We start from the raw sequence: 18882 nt of genomic DNA, 5'->3' as shown, positions 1-18882 counted from the left end.
CAGTGCAACTTCCCCATAGAGACATGGCCTTAGGAAGGGAACACTGTATATATTACATATTTTTATTTTAATGCAGAAAATTGATAGTGTCTCACAAAACATAATACATATAATTAATTCAGACTGGCTTGTGTATGGGCAGTCAGATTCTTTAACAAGTGAAGAACAAAACTTAAAGGACAATGATGAGAGGAATGTATCAGAGGAAGAGGTATCTAATTGGTTGGAAGGATCAGAGTTACGTTCAGTTTTATTTAACATCTTCATTAACGATGTTCAAAAAAAAGGTTTAACAACATGTTAATTAAGGTCCCGATATTGCAAAGTCAATGGGACTCCTGAGTGAATATAATGGCTGTGGGAGTGTATCCCTTTGCAAGACTCGAGCCTTAATTCTGAGATGCTGAATTAAGTATTGCAAACACTAGTGAAAATAGAAAAATAATACAAAGGGAGGTAAAGAGGTTAGAAACATGGACAGGAAATAAAATGAGGTTCAGCTTGAGAAAATGCAGCCCAACACATCTGGGTAAAAATAACCTGAGACACAGTTAAACAATGGGAAGGAGAAAGCTGGATAACAGTAATGCTGAAGGAGACTTATGATGAGAGCAGATAGCAAATTTGGTAGGACTTCGCAATGTCATACAGGATTTAAGAAGGCTAATGTGATTTTCAGCTGTATCTGCAAAGGCATCACTTCATGCAGGCAGGCAGGTCACAGTCTCTTCCCCAAGCATCTCTGATGAGACTGTACTTTGGATAGTGCAAACAATTGTGGGCACCTCATTACCAGAAAGACTTAGAAAACTAGAGGAAATTGAGTAGAGCAATTAAATGAATTAAGCCACGGGACGGATAGACATAGTAGGAGAGATGAAAAGAACTATGGCCAAGAGTTTCAAAAGTAACCAGTGATTTTTGGATGCTTTATTTTTGGGCAACCAACTTGAGTCACCTTAAAGAGGCCTGATTTTCAGATGGTACTCAGCATTTTCTGAAAATCCCAGCCCCTTTAAGGTATTTCAAGTTGGGCACCCAAAATCACTAGTCACTCTTGAAGGGCATGATAATAGTCTTTAACTATATGGAAGGCATAAAACCCAAGGATATAGGAAAGTTATTTAGAATGCTACAAGGGGAATAGTTAAGAGTGATGGAATAGTGTTATACTAAAGGTATTAAATGGTGTCTACACTGATGTTCAGCGGGGTTTTCAATTGAGTTAAGCAAACTCAATTGAGCGAATACAATTAAAAAACCCACCATTTTTCCTAGTGTAGACAAGGTCTTAGTAGTTTTTGTAAATGGAACGTGGGCTTCTAAATCTTCTGAAAATTTTAACCAATATCAGGAAAAAACTCCTACTATCAAGATCTATGAGCCTGTGCAATAGTCTCCCAAGGGAAATGGTAGAAAAATGATTGAGACACATTTTAAGCAAGAATGGAGATATCAGAAGGTACAATGAACTGAAAAATCACAAATTGGCTGTCAGATGGATGTCAGCATCCAAGGCCCAGATTAATTGATCCACTTGACAGTGAACTTTTCTAGATTTCAAGTATGATTGCCTCTTGACTTTGCTGCCACCCCAATAATCAGATAAATGCAGATTTGTAACAGCATTGCATGTAAATACTCCTTTTCAATAGGACTGAGCTATTCTAAATTTACATTTGTTTTAAGCCATACACTCCTTGACTCTTATATCATTTTTACAACATTACTTCACTGAAGTCAAAGGAGTCGCACACTGATATAAGGGAGTGAAAAAATCAGGCCTTTATGGGTTTTTTGTTTTTATTTTAAATCATGTCTGAAAAGCACTTCATTAGTTAGTCTGAAAGAGGCGATCCGCTCAGGATAAAAAAACCTCAAAGCATCAGATGAAGTGCCATTAAAGTTAAAATAAGGATCTACTATTTGCATCATAATGGGATGGACTGTTATACACAACAAAGAGAAAAAAGTCATAAAGTTGTCAGAGCCATTATTTTCCATTTGTCTCCACTACAAGATCCACCATTGGAATGCAAATAAATATCTTCCAGATGGCCTTATTGCGTGAGAAAAGCTTCACATTGTGACCAAAAGGTGACACACTCATTCTGACTTGGAATGTATCCAGTCTGGGAAGGATTTCTACATCATTTGCTCAGAAGAGAGCTCTGCTATAACCTGTTTTAGATGAAAAGTTTTTACCTTATTATATCAGGGACATATTTCACTTCCATTACAAGTCACTATTACAATCCTTGACATAAGGTCATTTTATTTGGATACAGAGACATTATTTACCACCATTATTCAGCGTTTTGTATGCTACAGTTTTTAAAACACCAAAAATGGCCTGGATTGTTCCTTCCACTCTAAGATCGGATCATGACGTGACAGAATTAAAAATGAACACAAACATCATTAGCAAAAACACTTTGCAGTGGGTGAATTAGTAAAATGTAAGGCTGTGGGCATGCCTGCATGCCCATGAAAGGGTATTGTGTGAAGTAAACCTGCCTCAAAGCCTTTAAGATCAGAAGGGACCGTCATGATCATCTAGTCAGATCTCCTGAATATTGCAGGTCACAGAATCTCACCCACCTACTCCTGTAATAGATCTATAACCTCTGGCTGAGTTACTGAAGTCCTCAAATCATGATTTAAAGAATTCAAGTTACAGAGAATCCACCATTTACCCCAGTTTAAATCTGCAAGTGACCCAGGCCCCATGCTGCAGAGGAAGGCAAAAGGGTTTCCGTCAAATCGACTTGGGGGAAAATTTCTTCTTGACTCCAAATATGGAGATCAATTGGACTCTGACCATGTGGGCAAGACCAGCCAGCCAGACAACTGGGAAAGAATTCTCCAGTAACTCAAAGCCCTCCGCATGTATAATCCCATCACTGGCCATTGGAGATATTTGCTGCTAGCAGTCACAGATCAGCTACATGGCATTGTGGGCAGTCTCGTCATACCATCCTCTCCATAAATGTATCAAGTTCAGTCTTGAAGTCAGTTACGTTTGTTGCCCGCACTGCTCCTCTTGGAAGGCTGTTCCAGATCTTCACTCCTCTGATGGTTAGAAACCTTCATCTAATTTCAAGCCTAAACTTGTTGATGGCCATTTTATATCAATTTTTTTTTGTGTCCACATTGGTGCTTAATTTAAATAACTCCTCTCCCTCCCTGGTATTTATCCCTCTGATGAATTTAGAGAGAGCAGTCATATCTCCCCATAGCTTTCTTTTGGTTAGGATAAACAAGACAAGCTCCTTGAGTCTTCTCTTATAGGGTAGGTTTTTCATTCTTCGGACCTAGTTGCCCTTTGCTGCACCTGTTCCAGTTTGAATTCATCTTTCTTAAACATGGGAAAGCAGAATTTCACACACTGTTCCAGATGAGGTCTCAATAGTGCCTTGTATAACAGTACTAACGCCTTCCTGTCTCTACTGGAAAGACCTCGCCTGATGCATCCTAGGACTGCAATGGTCACATTGGCAAGCTCATAGTCATTCTGTGATCAACTGATACACCCAGGTCACATCCTCACATGGCCACCTGTCTGCCTTGCCTCTGGGTGCCTACAAGTAAATGAGCACTGCGTTTCCATTACTCCACACCACACAAGGGGGTGGGAATTGGGAAGAGTCAAAGCTCCGACCCCTAACCTGCCAGCCTGCAGAGCTGAGCCAGCTCAAATGATTGGGGTAGTAATTGGTCTTAACCAGCCAAGAAACTTCACCACATGATGCCTGGTGCAACTGAGGCCACTCTGGCTGGTGCAATGGTCCTTAATAGACTATGTATGTTTGATGATGCTGATGACGTAACCAGCAAGGAAGAAGCAGAAAGGGAATCATACCTGTCTGACACACAATTCCTTCCCTGCACTGTTCCCATGTACCACCCCAAGCACAGGGGAGAAGGAAAAAGTAAACCCTTAATTTTTATTATTACAAATATTGCCATGTTTTTCGGGAAAATTATGTCTTTGGTAATGAACATATAGCTCCTGCTGAAGTAAACTGGAGCTGCACATGTCAGCCTGGGCAAAATCTGACCCTTATCTATTAGTTTTACTTTTTTAGTAAGTGAATTTAGTGTGTCCAGAATGTGCCCTACTCAGAGCACTGGGGACTGAAATCCTCTATGTACAGAACAGTAACAATGCAAGCTTTGCCATGCTGCTCTGACAAGTAAGTATGCCCTGATGTGGAAGGACTATTGAGATAGTTGTGAGCGTAGTTCAGTCTTAGCTACCTGCTCAGATCACAACAAATAAGGATGTCAGTTGTGATAATGGACTGAGAATTGTAGACACCAGTTCACTTGGAACTGGAGTGAGACCACCACTTGGTTTCACACAGGACATTGAACAGCTATTTGATGGTAATAACTTTCAGTGATGACTGACCTGACTGAATTTATAACAGTGACAAAGGTGAAAGGCTCCACTCTCATTAACAATACTTAGGGTATGTCTACACTGATGGCGGCAAGTTCACCACCATCAGATCGATTTATCCGGATCAACTGAGCGGAAGTTAAGACCCATTCAATCGATCTGGAAGTCAATTTAATAAAACCACCTCTGGAAAAAAAATAAAGCTGCGTCGATGAGAACGCATTTCCCATCAATGCAGAGTAGTGGAGACGGCGCATAGAACAGACTTCCCGTCGACTGCTGCCGAATTTGCCGTCGACTGCTGCCGAATTTGCTGGTAAATGTAGACCAGGCCCATGACATCTAGCCACCACTCCCTCCTGCCCAAGTGTGTACCTTCAACCTATTTCAAATACAGAGCTGGGCAGCTGAGAACAAATGCATTCATCAGTGATTAGACAAAACATACTGTATGAGTTGCAATGCTGACACTCTGACAGAATATTTAAATGAGGTACATGCTGGCAGGAGTCCCAACACTTCTGCAGAGACAACAGCTACATTATTAATAGCTGAAAATGCCTATTCTCAAAATTCTACAAATCACTTGGTCTGGTTGGTTTTCAGATGCGCTAGAAAACGTCTCTCAGCTACATGCTTTCATAATGATTGATGTGTTTTTTTTCATCACCAAATGTGTCGCCACAGTAGCAGTATGGACTCAGATGCTGTAAGAAATATAGTGTGTGTCTGAAAATTCTCAGTGTAAACAGCCTTACAACTCCAGAGGAGGTTTCTGACTCAGAGAAAAACAAATCTATAAGTGAAAGACAAACTTTTGCAAGTTACGTTAATTAAATTTTTCAACTTTAGACATTCTATTTGGTTAATTTATATTTTTGTGGTTTTATTTATAATGCCATATGCATGCATCAGCTTCTACAGGTTGGCCTTTCAGATGTTTCTTTGGGGAATATGTTCCTTGAGCTCAAATATCTAGTTATTGTTTTTTAAGGTGAGCAAACAGAGACTGAACAGATCTGCAATGCAGTGTAACTTTTCCTAATGGAAAGGAGTTTTCCTCCTTAATGCATTTTAAAATTAAGAAAACTTATCATCAACTCCACATATTGGGACAAACTTTCAGCTACTGTAAAATCAGCATAGCTTCATCTTCAACTGAATTGAAGTCAATGGAACTGTCAATTTATATCAGCTGAGGACCTGGTTTTTATGGGGAAACTACTAGAGCACTCTTTAACCACAGCAGTAAAGCAGTAAGCAGAGTTGCAGTTAAGAGTCTAGATTTCGCTGAATAAGATGACTGATTCTCCAAGCAGAGGAAAGGGAAAAATGAAATAACTCTTGCATTCATCTGGTAAATGTCATTGGATTAATGGCCTGTGATTCAAAGCCTTTGGGCTACGGACACGGTTACTAAGAGAAAAAATAAATGGCCATGACAGGAAAGAACAGGTTTCATCTCAAAAGAGTGTTGGGTCACTGCATGACAACTGAAATTCATTTATTTGTAACAAATTATAGGGACCAAACTGCTTGTAACATATTTAAATTGAAGACCCCTATGCAGCAACCCACGCACATCAGAATTGTCTTTTTTGTTTTGTGGGTCACATCCGTAAGCAAATGCAATCCAACCTTCTTTAAGCCTGGGAAGAGAGATAGAAAATATACCTGTTCTCCTTGGCACATCGAATTCTGCAGCCTTCTTTTGGTATAACCAAGCCCAAATGCATCCTCAGCCTACAGTTAGTAGGCCCTGTATGAGGCCAGACATGAGTTCCTGGGTGCATGACAGAATACTTGATCTGCAAACAGAGATACAATTATTTAATCACATCATTGTCATTAACCTTCTACTGCAAGAACAGAACTTATAACAGCTGATCCAAGATAGCAGACCAACATTGCAGTATGCAGTGTTATTGTAGCTGTGTCAGTCCCAGGATATTAGAGAGACTAGGTGGGTGAGCTAATATCTTTTATTGGACCAACTTCTGTTGGTGACAGACACAAGTTTTTGAACTACACAGGGCTTGTCTTCAGGTCTGGGAAAGGCGCTAAAGGCCATCTCTACACTACCACTTCTGTTGGCAAAACTTATGTCGCTTAGCGCTGATAAAAACACCACCCTGAGCAACGTAAATTTTGCTGGCATAAGTGGTAGAATGCACAGCACTATGTTGGCAGGAGAGCTACCGCCATTTTTGGAGGTGGTTTTATTACGTTGATAGGAGAGATCTCTCCCATTGGCATACAGCAGATACACAAGTAATCCTACAGTGGCGCAGCTGCATCGGTACAGCCATGCTGCTGTAAGCTTGCAAGTGTAGACATGGGTTTAAGAGCGTCACAGCAAAATACTAGACTTAATAATTTAGCATGAGTAGTTAGCACATATTCTAAGGGATCATTCAAGGTGAATTGGCCCTGTAGTCATAGGACAAAAAGGGGGGTTAGTGGGTTACAGGTTGTTGTAATAAGTAATAATCCAGTGTCTTTATTAAGACCATGATTTTTAGTGTCTTACAAAGTTGCGAATTTAAATTCCCAGGCTCATCTTTTGAAAGTGTTGTGCAGGTTTCCTTTGAGGATGAGAACTGATAGAGTGATTGCTTTGTGAAAAGTGTCCAACCACCAGTGATGTGGTGTTTTTGTCTTAGTGACAGGGTTGACTAGGCCCAGAAGCTTGCTTCTGGAGGCCTCAGCGTCCTGCCACACCATTTCCAGGAAAGGAGCAGAGGAACTAAGTCCTCCGAAGGGTCTAGAGAGACTGCTCAGGAAGCAGCCAATCTGGAGGAAAGGCTTCAGGGAGCAGCCAATCAGGTCCTAGGAGGAACTGCAGCTGCAGTGCAGACCAGAGTCAGTTCCTTGCTGGAGCCAGAGGAGTGAAAAGGGTGCTCCTGGCTGCCCATCGGAAACTGCAGCATCACAGACAGCTCAGTGCTGGCCAGGATCAGGGGAGTGAGAAAGAGCGCTCAGCTGGCTGCTCGGCCTGAACACAGAAGAGCCCTGGGGCAAGGGTGAAGCACTGGTGAAAGAACATGGAACAGGCCACCGAAATACCCCGAGAGGACCTGCTTCAATACAGAAATAAACCCCGCTCTGACTGCACACCCCTAGTTGTCACCTGCCGCCCCACACTTGTCTCTCTCACCAACAGAAGTTAGTCCAATAAAAGATATTAGCTCATCCACCTTGTCTGTCCAACACTGTAGTGTCACTTCTGTGTTAGAGTCTCAGTAACGATTTGGACTTTTTGTATCCCAAATTTGTTTCTTCCATGTGATTAAGAGAAGTGAATGGCTGACATTTTCATCAGTAAAATAGTAAAAGTGCATGATTTTCACATTAGCTTCAAATTAGCAGCTCCATTTCAATCTGAAAATGACTAGTTCCATCTGTACCTAGTCAGAGGAAAACATCTCCTTTCCTGTGGAAAGCTTTTGCAGAACACCTACTATATAAAGGGATGAAGTAGGGGAGATACTGAGCTAAATTCATTCTAAGGTTTATGCTAAAATGACCCTACTGGAGGCCCCTCTCAGGTCACAAGTCTATAAGGATGGGGTGTGTGAAACAGGCTGTAATGAGGAAAAACACTCATAACCTTCCATCCACTGAGGGATCTGCAGCAGGTTAACACAGTCCACAGGGTTAAGAGGTGTTGGCTGAGGAGGAAGGCTACTGTAGAGTAATGGATCAAAAAAGTGATACTGTACTGGCTGTTACTGTAGGGTATATATTATCTATCCATTTGTACTGACATATATGTGACAAATATAATTCATATATACTGTTGGTACTGTACCACACATGCATTGTTAATATATAACATCCATAAAATTGCATTAAAATAACGTTATGGTTGTAGAGTCAAGCATTCAAAATTTAGGAAATGCCAGAATTAAAATTGCCCATGCTACTTTATTTGACACTGTTATGATATGCAATATGATACCATCAATATATGGTACCACATACTATATTTTCACAGGATCTCTGCCTTATTCAGTGAATGGGTAGTTAATTATTCAATGTTTCTTTTTAATCTTCATTCAAAGTGAGTCCCTAAACCTTATTTAATGCACACCATCCAAAACCTGCACTGAATACAGAATTTCCTTACAGGTGTATCTATGATGCTCTCCTCATGGTACCTGAGTGCTTCAAAAACATGAATAAATTTGTCTTTATAACACCCTGTGAGTGTATAACTCTGTTTTATAAAAGGCGAACTGAGAAACAGAGAGGATAAGGCAAAACTGACCTAATTTCCTTCAACAAGTAATTGGCTTCCTGAATGGGAACATATCTTGCCTTTACTAAGGCTTTTGACACAATGCTACACAACATTCTCATGTGAAAATTAAGAAATTGTGGTCTAGACTAAATTACTATAAGGTGGGTGCATAACTGGTTGACAGATTGTACTCAAAAAGTAGTAACCAGTGGTTCACTGTCAAACTGGGAGGAAGTACCTAGTGGGGTCCTGCAGGTGTCTGTTCCAGATCTGGTACTATTCAATGCTTTCATGAATTACTTTGATAATGGAGTGGTGAGCTTGCTTATAAGATTTATGGATGACACCAGGCTGGGAGGGATTGCAAAAACATTGGAAGATAGGATTAGAATTCAAAACAACTGTAACAAATTGAGAATTGCTGAGAAATCAACAAGATGAAATTAAATAAAAACAAGTGCAAAATAAAATTCAAATTCACAAATACAAAATGGGGAATAACTGGCTAGGCAGCAGAACTCCTGAAATGGATCCAGTGGTCATAGAGAATAACAAATTGAATATAAGCTAACAATATGATGCTGCTGTGAAAGAGACTAATATTATTCTGGGGTATTAACGGGAGTGTTGTATGTAAATCACAGAAGGTAATTGTCCCACTCTACTTGGCATTGGTGAAGCCTCAGATGGATTATTGTGTTCAGTGATGGGTGTTACTCTTTCAGAAAGATGTGGACAAACTGGAGAGAAGCCAGAGGAGAGCAACAAAAATTATAAAAGGTTTAAAAAACCTGACTTATGAGGAAAGGTTTAAAAAACCCTGGGTATGTTTAGTCTTGAGAAAAGAAGACTGAGGGGGGACCTTATAAACAGTCTTCAAATATCTTAAGGGCTGTTATAAAGAGGATGGTGATCAATTATTCTCCATGTCCACTGAAGGTAGGGCAAGAAGTGATGGGCTTAATCTGCAGCAAGGGATATTTAGACTAGATATTAGGAAAAACTTTTTAACTCTAAGGTATGCTCTGGAATAGGTTTCCAAGGCAGGCTGTGGAATCCGTCACTGGAGGTTTTTAAGAACAGGTTAAACAAACACTTATCAGGGATGGTCTAGGTATTCTTGGTCCTCCCTTAGCAGGGATCACCTTGAATTCCCTTCCAGCCCTACATTTCTAGGATTCTTAAAATTTTGAAATTTGCAACCCTAACATTCTTTTAATGCAGTTTTTGGATGTAATTTCCTAATTCAAAAATTGAAAAATTCCATCCTGTAGAATCATACTGACCCATCTCAGGTCATTAGCTATGTTTGGACATTTAGATCCTCAGCTAATTGAGTAACTGGTAGCAAGACTAGGCTGTTATCCTCTATGTGAATCAGGCACTGGACAGGGATGAGATACTCACTTTGCCAGCATCCATTGCTGGCAGCCTATGGTGAGTCTTAAAGCTGCCTTCCAGACAAGGCCCAAGCATACTTTTTTCAGGTCCAGTACAAACTTGTAACACCGGCCCTCTCCCACACACGTACCACAATCCCTCATCCCATACATAAAATCTCATGAGCCATGACAAAATTCTTCCTCATGGCATTGGGGGTTGCAGCCTGGGCTAGGCCTCCCAGGGCCTCTGGCACCTGGTAAAGTGTACCCTTTCCCTCTGCTCCTCCCCATGTGGGGGCCCTGCTTCCAGAGGCAGAAACCTGAGGAAGGGTAAGTGGAAGTGGCACTACCACCTGTCTGCCTTGAGGTGAATCTTTATTCTGACCTAAACAGCAAGATTGGTGCAAATGGGTACAGATTATAACTACCAGAAACAGCTTCAGTGGATTTGGCCCACTGAGTGAACTATGCTCAAGTCAGCGTCCCCTATGTGCACTCCTCAGCATCACCTTACCCCCCCTCTTGGAATGCAGTAATGAAGCATGTCAGTAAGTACCTGTCCTCTTCGGCACCCTGTAGTCTCAGGGAATCTTTCCAATAGAGCACATGTTTTAGGAACGCCTTTACAGGCATTTTCATTTTTTCTTCCTAACAAAACAAATTGGTAAGTGCAATGCTAAATAAATAATCATCTTTACACTTCCCACTCATATAAACACATTTCATCCAAAGACTTCAGCACTTTCTACAAAAGGGAGGTAAGTATTATCATCCCCATTTTACAGACGCAAAGAGAGGATAAATGGCTTGTAATATCAGACTATGTTATGGCACCCCGCTTTTAAGTCATTGTGGCGAAGTGGGAAGACATCTCTTACGAATCATAAGATGGTTAATGAGGCTCTATGGGGAAAAAAGAGATGAAAGTTACTTCCAACAAGACAAACAATACCTCAGAGTTGAAATGATATATTTTAAAGTTCTTTCTAATGTGAAAATCCGTACACCACTTAAGGTCATTCCAACACTCAGGCCTCCCACATCAGAGCTCACAGAATGAGCAGTTGTCTTATTAAAACTCATACTGTAGCTCATATAATTTCTGAAGGACAGAATTCACAACTGGTTGGTGACAAAAGACTGGAGATACATTTTTTCCTTCCCACTTTCTCTTCTTCCTCCAGGCTGATTTGTACTTGTGCACTACTTACTTTGCTAGAACAAAATTTTGGCAACCTTGCCAAGAGATGGATATTGTAGTTTTGGATTCTGTGGGTTCTGTTGGACAATGTGAGTTAGCATAAAGAATTCGTGCTCACTATGCTCAGGGGGCAAATACCAGTTTATTGGCTTCCTTCTTCTAAAGGCTCAAATAACAGATCCAGAAATAAAATAAATAGCATTGGTTTTGTAAAGCTATGAGACTATTTCTTATTTACAGCATATTGAGTGGACAAAAGGAGGGGGGGGAATGGGACGGAAGATTAATAAATAGGTTACTTACCTTGCTGCCACAATGTGAACTGGCTCCAATCTCCCTTTTCTCGCAGGTTCTCATCTTCAGGTAAGAAGAGGCCTTTTCCTTTATCCATCACAGCAAGCCCTTCATCACGAATAAGCTTCCAGTTTCTTTCCAGGGTCTGCAGTGAAAGCCATCATCATTATACTGAGAATTTGTGTTTGGTTTTAGCAGCTTCTGTAGTTTTCCTGTCTCTCTCTCTCTCTCCTTTTAACAGAAGTAACAGCGTCCATCATTATCAAGTGTCCATATTTTCAATTTCTGCCAAGGCATGTTAAGGCTGTAAAAACAACCGTCATGTCGTTCTTCAGATTCAATTGCTTTTGTATCATAAAAATTTCAATAATCCCCAATCAGCTCACAGACCGGCCTCTAGTTGAATTTGCTTTTTGATTAGCCTACGGGCTGTGTAAGAGATTGTTTTATATTGTAAGCCAACAAGAGTACTAGTCTGTTCAATCTCAGTATACTAGTACTTGGCATACTCTTGAGACAACAAACCCAGTAGCATAATCTGAAACTGAAAGTGCTGACTGAATTTTACAGTTCAAAATGGAACAATAGAAGCATTCCACTTAACTCTGTGATAAGAAGTTAAAACTTCAGTGAGGTCTATTCAGTGAGGCACACTCTGATAGTATTGAAAAGGAAGATAATATTTGACTTAAAATTCCAACTGATTTTCACACTCCCTGAAAATGGTGGACAAGTTCAAATCAGAAAATCACTCTTTTTATCCAGTATGTATTCAAAACTGAATCATCGTCCAAAAGTTAGTATGAGAAATTTAAAGATCCACTCTTCTCTGCCCTTTTAGGATATTATATTTGCATAGACTCTTATAAATTACAGAACTAATATTCTAATTGTAGCCATTAATTTTAACCTTACAGTCATATAAGTGAACAAATGCACAGTGACAATTGGTCCTAATGATAACAAAATTATTTCTATTTCCCAGACATTTACTTTGTTCACTAAACCATATTTTGCATGAGCAATTTTGTATGTACTCCTCCAATTTTTGAAAACAAAGGACTTCTGCAAGATACAGTATTTTAATTCACTTCAATATGCAAAATGGGCTCTGACTGCTTTGTCTCCATATCATCTGTTTGAACGTTATGGGCTTGATGCAAGAACCACTGTGCAAAATTTTAAGACGTGTGTTATGCAGGAGGTCAGAATAGATGATCATAATGGTCCCTTCCAGTCATAAAATGTATGAATCCATGAAATTTCCATTTCAGTTCAATGGTTGCATTACCACTTGACTTTCTTCAGTTAAATGACAGGCAGTAAGCAGATCCCAGAAAATATGCCTTACCTAGATACAACACAAAGGCTGTGTCTACACTGCAAAGTGAAGATGTGATTGTAGCATGGGTAGGTATACCTGTGTTATCTTTAATCTAGTGAAGACGTGGTGGCTGTAGCTTCAGCACAGGCTAGCAACCTGAGTACATGCTTAGGGAGGTTGTGAAAGCTCCTTCACTGGAAGTTTTCTAAAGAAGGCTGGATAGCCATCTGTCTTGGATAGTTTAGACACAACAAATCCTGCATCTTGATAGGGGGTTAGACTAGATGACCCCTGCAGGCCCTTCTAACCCTGGCTCCCTGAGGTGAGTCTACCCCACAGATAGACAAACTGGCACCAGCTTTGCTTGAGCTAGTACGCTAAAAAATAGAAGTGTGGACATTGAACCATAGATGGCTGCTTGGCCAACTACCCAATCTCGGATACGGGGGTCTGGCAGGCTAGATCAAGCAAAGTGAGTACTAGTCTGTCTATACAGGCTGGGAGCCACACTCCCGGATGCAGTGTAGATGTACTCTGGAAGAATTGTACTCTGTTTGCTAGGCCATGCTGAAGTCCATGCCACCACATCTACACAGCTATTGTTATCTGTACCAACTAGATTAATCCTAACTTGGGTATGCCTACCTATGCGACAGTCACACATTCACTTTGCAGCACAGATGTATCCAAAGAGCTTTAGAAACAAAATTCCTAAATTTTTCTGAGTTTTCCACAAGAAAATGATTGACTCTCAGCAGCTCTTTTCTCAGTAACTCTGTAGATGGGCCAAGGTATAGGAAAATTAGGATTGTACTTTCTTTCTATTACAGATCTCTTTTTTTCTTTCCAGTGGATTCTCTCTCTTTCTGCAGTATAAGAGAGGGTGTTTTCAGTTATTGTGTTTCCTACAGTGCTTATTCTAGCTTCTCTTCCGGTGGGTTTCACTACAATCTTCCTGAATACTGAACTCCAATGAGAAAAAGATAATTTCCCAACAAAAACTACAGGAGATTTACTTTTCTTATCAGGGTGTGTGTGTGGGGGGGGTGGGGGGTGGGGGTGGGGGTGTTGGAATCCTTGAATATAAAAAAGTTTGCAGTCTCATAGCCAGCCACACTTGGATAAAAACACTTTAGGCTTTTGCTGCTTCTTGGGAATCCAGGAGTATAGGAAGATGGAAAACATCCTTGACAAAAGGATGGGCAAAAGATGGGTAAACAGAGGGAGCAGATGCAAGTCTTTACAAGCCCCTTAGAGATTTCATTTTTCCTCACTGGTATGACCTCCATAGTGTCCAGACAGATGAGAAAGACTGAACTGCCTAAGTCTAATGGAAAAGACAGAGCTAAATGTTAGCCTACAGATAGCAATGTAGCCCTAAATGTAGCTCACAGGCTCCCTAATTGCCTCACATGCGTATCAAAGAGCCCTGCAAACTCTAAAGCATATACTTGGGGAGGATATTCAGTTACATATCATCAGCCTCTGAGACTTTTTGGAAAGGCTACAATAGAGCCACTGAAGAGTAGTGTTGTTAACCCAAAGCAGAATCAGCAGGCGAGGTAACACCACTTCACATTCAAAACTACAAAAGGCAATTGTTCAAGGTGAAAAGACTCACATGAATAGATGATCTTCTATTGGCAGGAACAGATGAAAGAAACCAATGAAATTTGACTTTACGCAGGCCTAAATCTAAAGTAATCTAAATCTAAAGTAATACAGGTCGAGAAAATCAGAAAACTTTAAATGGCATCTAGGGTACTTCGACACAAATTCCTCTATCCTCTTGCTGAAAGAGGAGAGGTTGAGATTGGGTAGGAATTACCTGGAATATCAGTATCAAGCATCCCTTCCATTTGAAGAAGGATCTAATGCAAAAGGTCTGTATCCTGCCCTCCCCAATGGAGACATTGCAAGAGGCTTTCCTTAGAGCCAACATCCACTTTCTTTTCATATTAAACAGTTACTCCTTTTAATTTACAAATTAATTTCACCATTAAGTTTGAACCTTTATCCTTTGTTTTCTAAACCATTTCAACCTAGGCATCAGCACAACGAGCAAAAGGTGCTACTTAACCACCCAGGAGACCTACCAAGGCCAGTTATGGATTGTGGAAATGTGATGGGGTAGCTACCTCTTTCATTTTTTTCCTGCTGAGGATGCCTTGAATTTCTTAATTAAAAAAATTTCCATTGTCAGAGAAAACTGACAGTACATGATCTACTTTAATCAATCATTTCCACTCACTGTACTATATTGTTGGCAAAGCATTACTGGGATCCTTTCCAAATGTCAAATATGAGGACAAAGTTATTTGTGTTGGCACTTATTTAGAACTAGTGAAGATAATTTCAGGATATAAACATGTCTTACCTCATGTATATTTTTAATGAATCATTTGCTTACAGTGGTTAACAACTGTTAAAAGAACAGGTTTCAGGGTTATTTGGACAAATAACTGACTTGGCTATCTTGATAGTGATTCTGTATATGGAAAAAAAACCATACTGCACAACTGTAACTATCTATGACTACAAACAAAAACATCATGGGCAATATTTTTTAATATATAAATGAAAGACACAAAATAAAATAAATATCAAACAGGTCGGATGCACAGTACTATGAGCGATGACAAATAAAGCACTCAGAGGAATATCCTTGGCTTTTGTCAGTTTGAAACTGTTATTGGTCTGTCATTCCACATAATACCAACTGACATACAGTTACTAATAACACAGCTTTATAGCCTGGAAATGTGGATCTGAAAGCTGACATTAAAGCTGTGTTATTGGTAACTTTCTAGATTTTATAGTCTATTAGTTAATCTCAGAGCTGATGCTGGGGGTTTGGGTCTGCAGTTCTTCATTTGCACTCTCAACAGGATTTTCTCTATTAAATACCTTAGCTTAGACTAAGTTTATGATCAAAATAAAATACAAAGCATGTTTAAAGAGGGGGAGAGAAACTCACTTACCTTCACCAATTCAGTGTAACCAGTTTCCTTTGCAGTCCACCAAGGCTGAGCTTTTAGTCCATTAACATTGTAGAGAGAGCGCTGCCAAACAGATGCAAAGTGACCTCTCTGATGCCCAAGCTCATACCATTTGTATGCCTAAAAGATTGCAGTTGTTAAAAACCAATTTACATCAGCCCAACTTCAGCAGAAAAGAATAATTCACTAATTTTAAAAAGACATTTCAACACATCTCGACACCCCCTCTTGGCAAAGCCGTAGGCTTCCTACATGAGCACCATTTTATCCTTTAAGATAGCCCAGTGAAAAGCACTTAAGAAAAAAACTATTTCAGTCAGTAGCTAGAGATAACCAAGGTTGTGAGACCTTCCAGTCTGCATTCACCAAGAGAGGTGAAAACCAATGCATGGTAGTTCACCAAGAGGAAAGCTGCTCTGATAGTACAGGTGCTAACCTGGGACATGGGAGACCTGGAGTTCAATCTCTTGCTCCACCGCAGACTTTCAAGATGAGCATGAGCACGTCACTCCTCCTCTCTGTGCCTCAGTTCCCTATCTATAGAACAGAGGGTGACAACACTTTCCTGCCACACAGGGATGCTGTGCGAATGAACACCGTAAAGACTGAGAGGCACTCAGGTACCACGGAACCAGGGGTTTTATGAGCACCTGAGATAGGAATCCCGATTCTGTATTAACTGACACACCACTCACCAGACCAGGAAATGACCCCCCAGGTTCTCCCTGCTCCCCAGCTCCCTCCCCAAAGCTCCCCCACTCAGGCCGTGCTGCTGAAAGCCCCTCTCCAAAACCCACTGAAACAGAGAAGTAGCAAATGCTGGAGACCAGGCAGGAGGCTGGGCCCTCCCTTTCCTCCCGCTCCCCCCATACTCACCAGCCATGCCTCAGCCACTCCAAGCCAGCTGGGGAGCAGACATCCAGGCAGGGAGGAAGATCTGCTGGCTCCTGAGAGGAGACCCAGCTCCAGTGTGCTGACTGCCCAGCATGGGAACAGTAAACCCCCAGAGGCAGGAGACTGACTGGCAGCTGCCTTCTCTCTGCCCAGCTCCATGTGACTGCACAATTTGATTTATTGAGTCAATTATAAAGACTATGGTCCCATTTGATTGCAGCCGGTATGCCACAGCTCATAAACCGCTGCTCCACAATAAGTTCTGTCTAACTGTCATGCTCTTGCTTTGGCCTGATCCTGCAAGCTTGACCTCAGTGGGACTGCTCACTAAGTATGGGATTGTAGGTTCATACCCTTTATCAGCAGGCATGGTAAATTTTGCCTTTTTCTGCCACTAGAGTACAGATCCAAGGAGAAGAAAAAGTAATCAACCCCAAACAGAACTCAACAGAAAGTAGAACACTGCATGTCTTTTTGATGTTGCATTCATTATGATTATTATTTGTTTTATTTGTATTCCAGTAACACATAAAGGCCCTGGCTAGGCACTTTGTGCTAGGCACTGTACAAACAGAATAGAAAATAGTCCTCTTATCACTTCTGTTACAATGAATCCCTGGCTGTATGCACACATGTAGCACTATGAAGGACAACAGCCCAAGATTGTTTGCACTAAAAATACAGGTGTTCAGCACTTAAGTTAAAAGACAATCACTTTTAGTTCTCTCTGTAGGTAAGCCTCGGCGCCCAGAAATGAACACAACCAACTGAGCACATTTGACATTCCATCCAGAAGAGGACAGTAGTGCCAGCATATTAAACTGCCCCCAAAAGTCTAGAAGTAGAGAGAAACATAGAATAGTTTCTCTTATAGGAATCAGATACTGCAGCACTGCATGCTTTGACTTAATTTTTAGCCATCTGAGTAAAGGAAATAAACTACTGGATTTCTTCACATAATGGAATTCTTTCGTAAAAATTCTGATATGTCATTTTAACCAATTACTTAATACATTTTTATTTCAAAATCAGCATAGAAAAAATACTTAACAGTTCAGTGGATAGATTGGATTTCAAAGACACATTTTTAATAACCATCAAGCACTGTGGAATCAGAGAAAATTATTTCTTTGGAGGTCTATGTTTAAGTTTTTCTCACTCTTAAAATGTTGGATGTTACTCTGGGGTGTAAAGTTCTGATGATCTATGAAGGAGAAAATTGCTGCAAAATATACTCTTTCAGCAGGTGTATGAAGCATTGAAAAGTCAAGCTGACAACAATAGGGAGACTTGGAGCTTTTCCTTCTGATTGCTATAAAATATTACCGGTTTCTCAGAGGAGATTTTTAAAGTTGTGTCTTTAGGTATGGGTCATAAAAATGTTATGTATTACCTTGGGTAATTTACAGTATATCTGTATAGTTTGAGCTTATCTGGGTTAAGCCTCGGAAATAGAAGCATGATGATTTATAACATATGTTTCTCAGCCTGTAGGTTGTAACAACTATGGCCACTGGTAGACTTCACATGCTCACTGCATGTGCATATTTGTAATATACCTAAAGCTAGCCAGGTGACAAGAGTATGAATTACCTGTTTCAACTACTGATTGTGGAGAGAAATCGCTAGTGCTATTTATATGCAGGGAAGTATATTACTGTTAGCCCTTATTCAAAACATTTTTATTTCAAATACATCTGTTAATGTGGAAAAAGATTATATGGAGCCACTCTACCATTCAAGATAGCGGCAGCAATAAACAATGTTTTTCAACTGATTAATAATCTGATAAGCACCCAGTCCATATATTCACTATGAAAAGCACTTCCTCTTCACCTGTTCTTTACACAACACTTTCCATTTATTTTATATTTTTTTATTATTCAAATGTGCCATTTTATAGAATGATTTGAGTTGGAAAGAACCTCTTTTATTCCATCCCCCTGCAATTTACCAAAGCTGAATTCCCAATTTAGCCCTAATACCTTCTATGATGACAATTCTGTATGTTCTTGATGTACCGATCTCTTTCCCTGATTAAATCTTGAAGATCAACAAGTCTAGCAAGACCAGTGAGAAAAATTCATCTTAACAGTAGACTTTTCATTGTGACAAATTTAACAGTGTCCTCTACCCCAAG

The 18882-nt window shown here is 40.2% G+C and overlaps 1 protein-coding gene across 11 annotated transcripts in view; it reads right to left on the bottom strand.

The window, feature by feature from the left end:
- ASPH (aspartate beta-hydroxylase) overlaps positions 1-18882 on the bottom strand; it is a 208870-nt gene that overhangs the window by 7560 nt on the left and 182428 nt on the right. For 9 of the 11 annotated variants that reach the window (XM_067553710.1, XM_067553706.1, XM_067553709.1 and 6 more), the window contains 4 exons: positions 15831-15968; positions 11535-11670; positions 10587-10678; positions 6080-6213 (listed from right to left, as the gene is read on the bottom strand). In XM_067553710.1, the coding sequence (XP_067409811.1) occupies positions 6080-6213; positions 10587-10678; positions 11535-11670; positions 15831-15968 (500 nt within the window). Of the gene's footprint in view, positions 1-6079; positions 6214-8886; positions 9000-10586; positions 10679-11534; positions 11671-15830; positions 15969-18882 lie in introns of those variants that run through there. The other 2 variants (XM_067553715.1, XR_010920875.1) reach the window with 2 other exon arrangements.

The sequence above is a fragment of the Emydura macquarii genome, unplaced genomic scaffold, assembly GCF_026122565.2.
Source record: "Emydura macquarii macquarii isolate MOO-44397 ecotype Brisbane River unplaced genomic scaffold, CSIRO-AGI_Emac_v2 contig_1477, whole genome shotgun sequence".
Taxonomy (NCBI): Eukaryota; Metazoa; Chordata; order Testudines; family Chelidae; genus Emydura; species Emydura macquarii.
The sequence above is the reverse complement of the archived record's forward strand: the minus strand, read 5'-3'. Positions and strand labels throughout refer to the sequence as shown.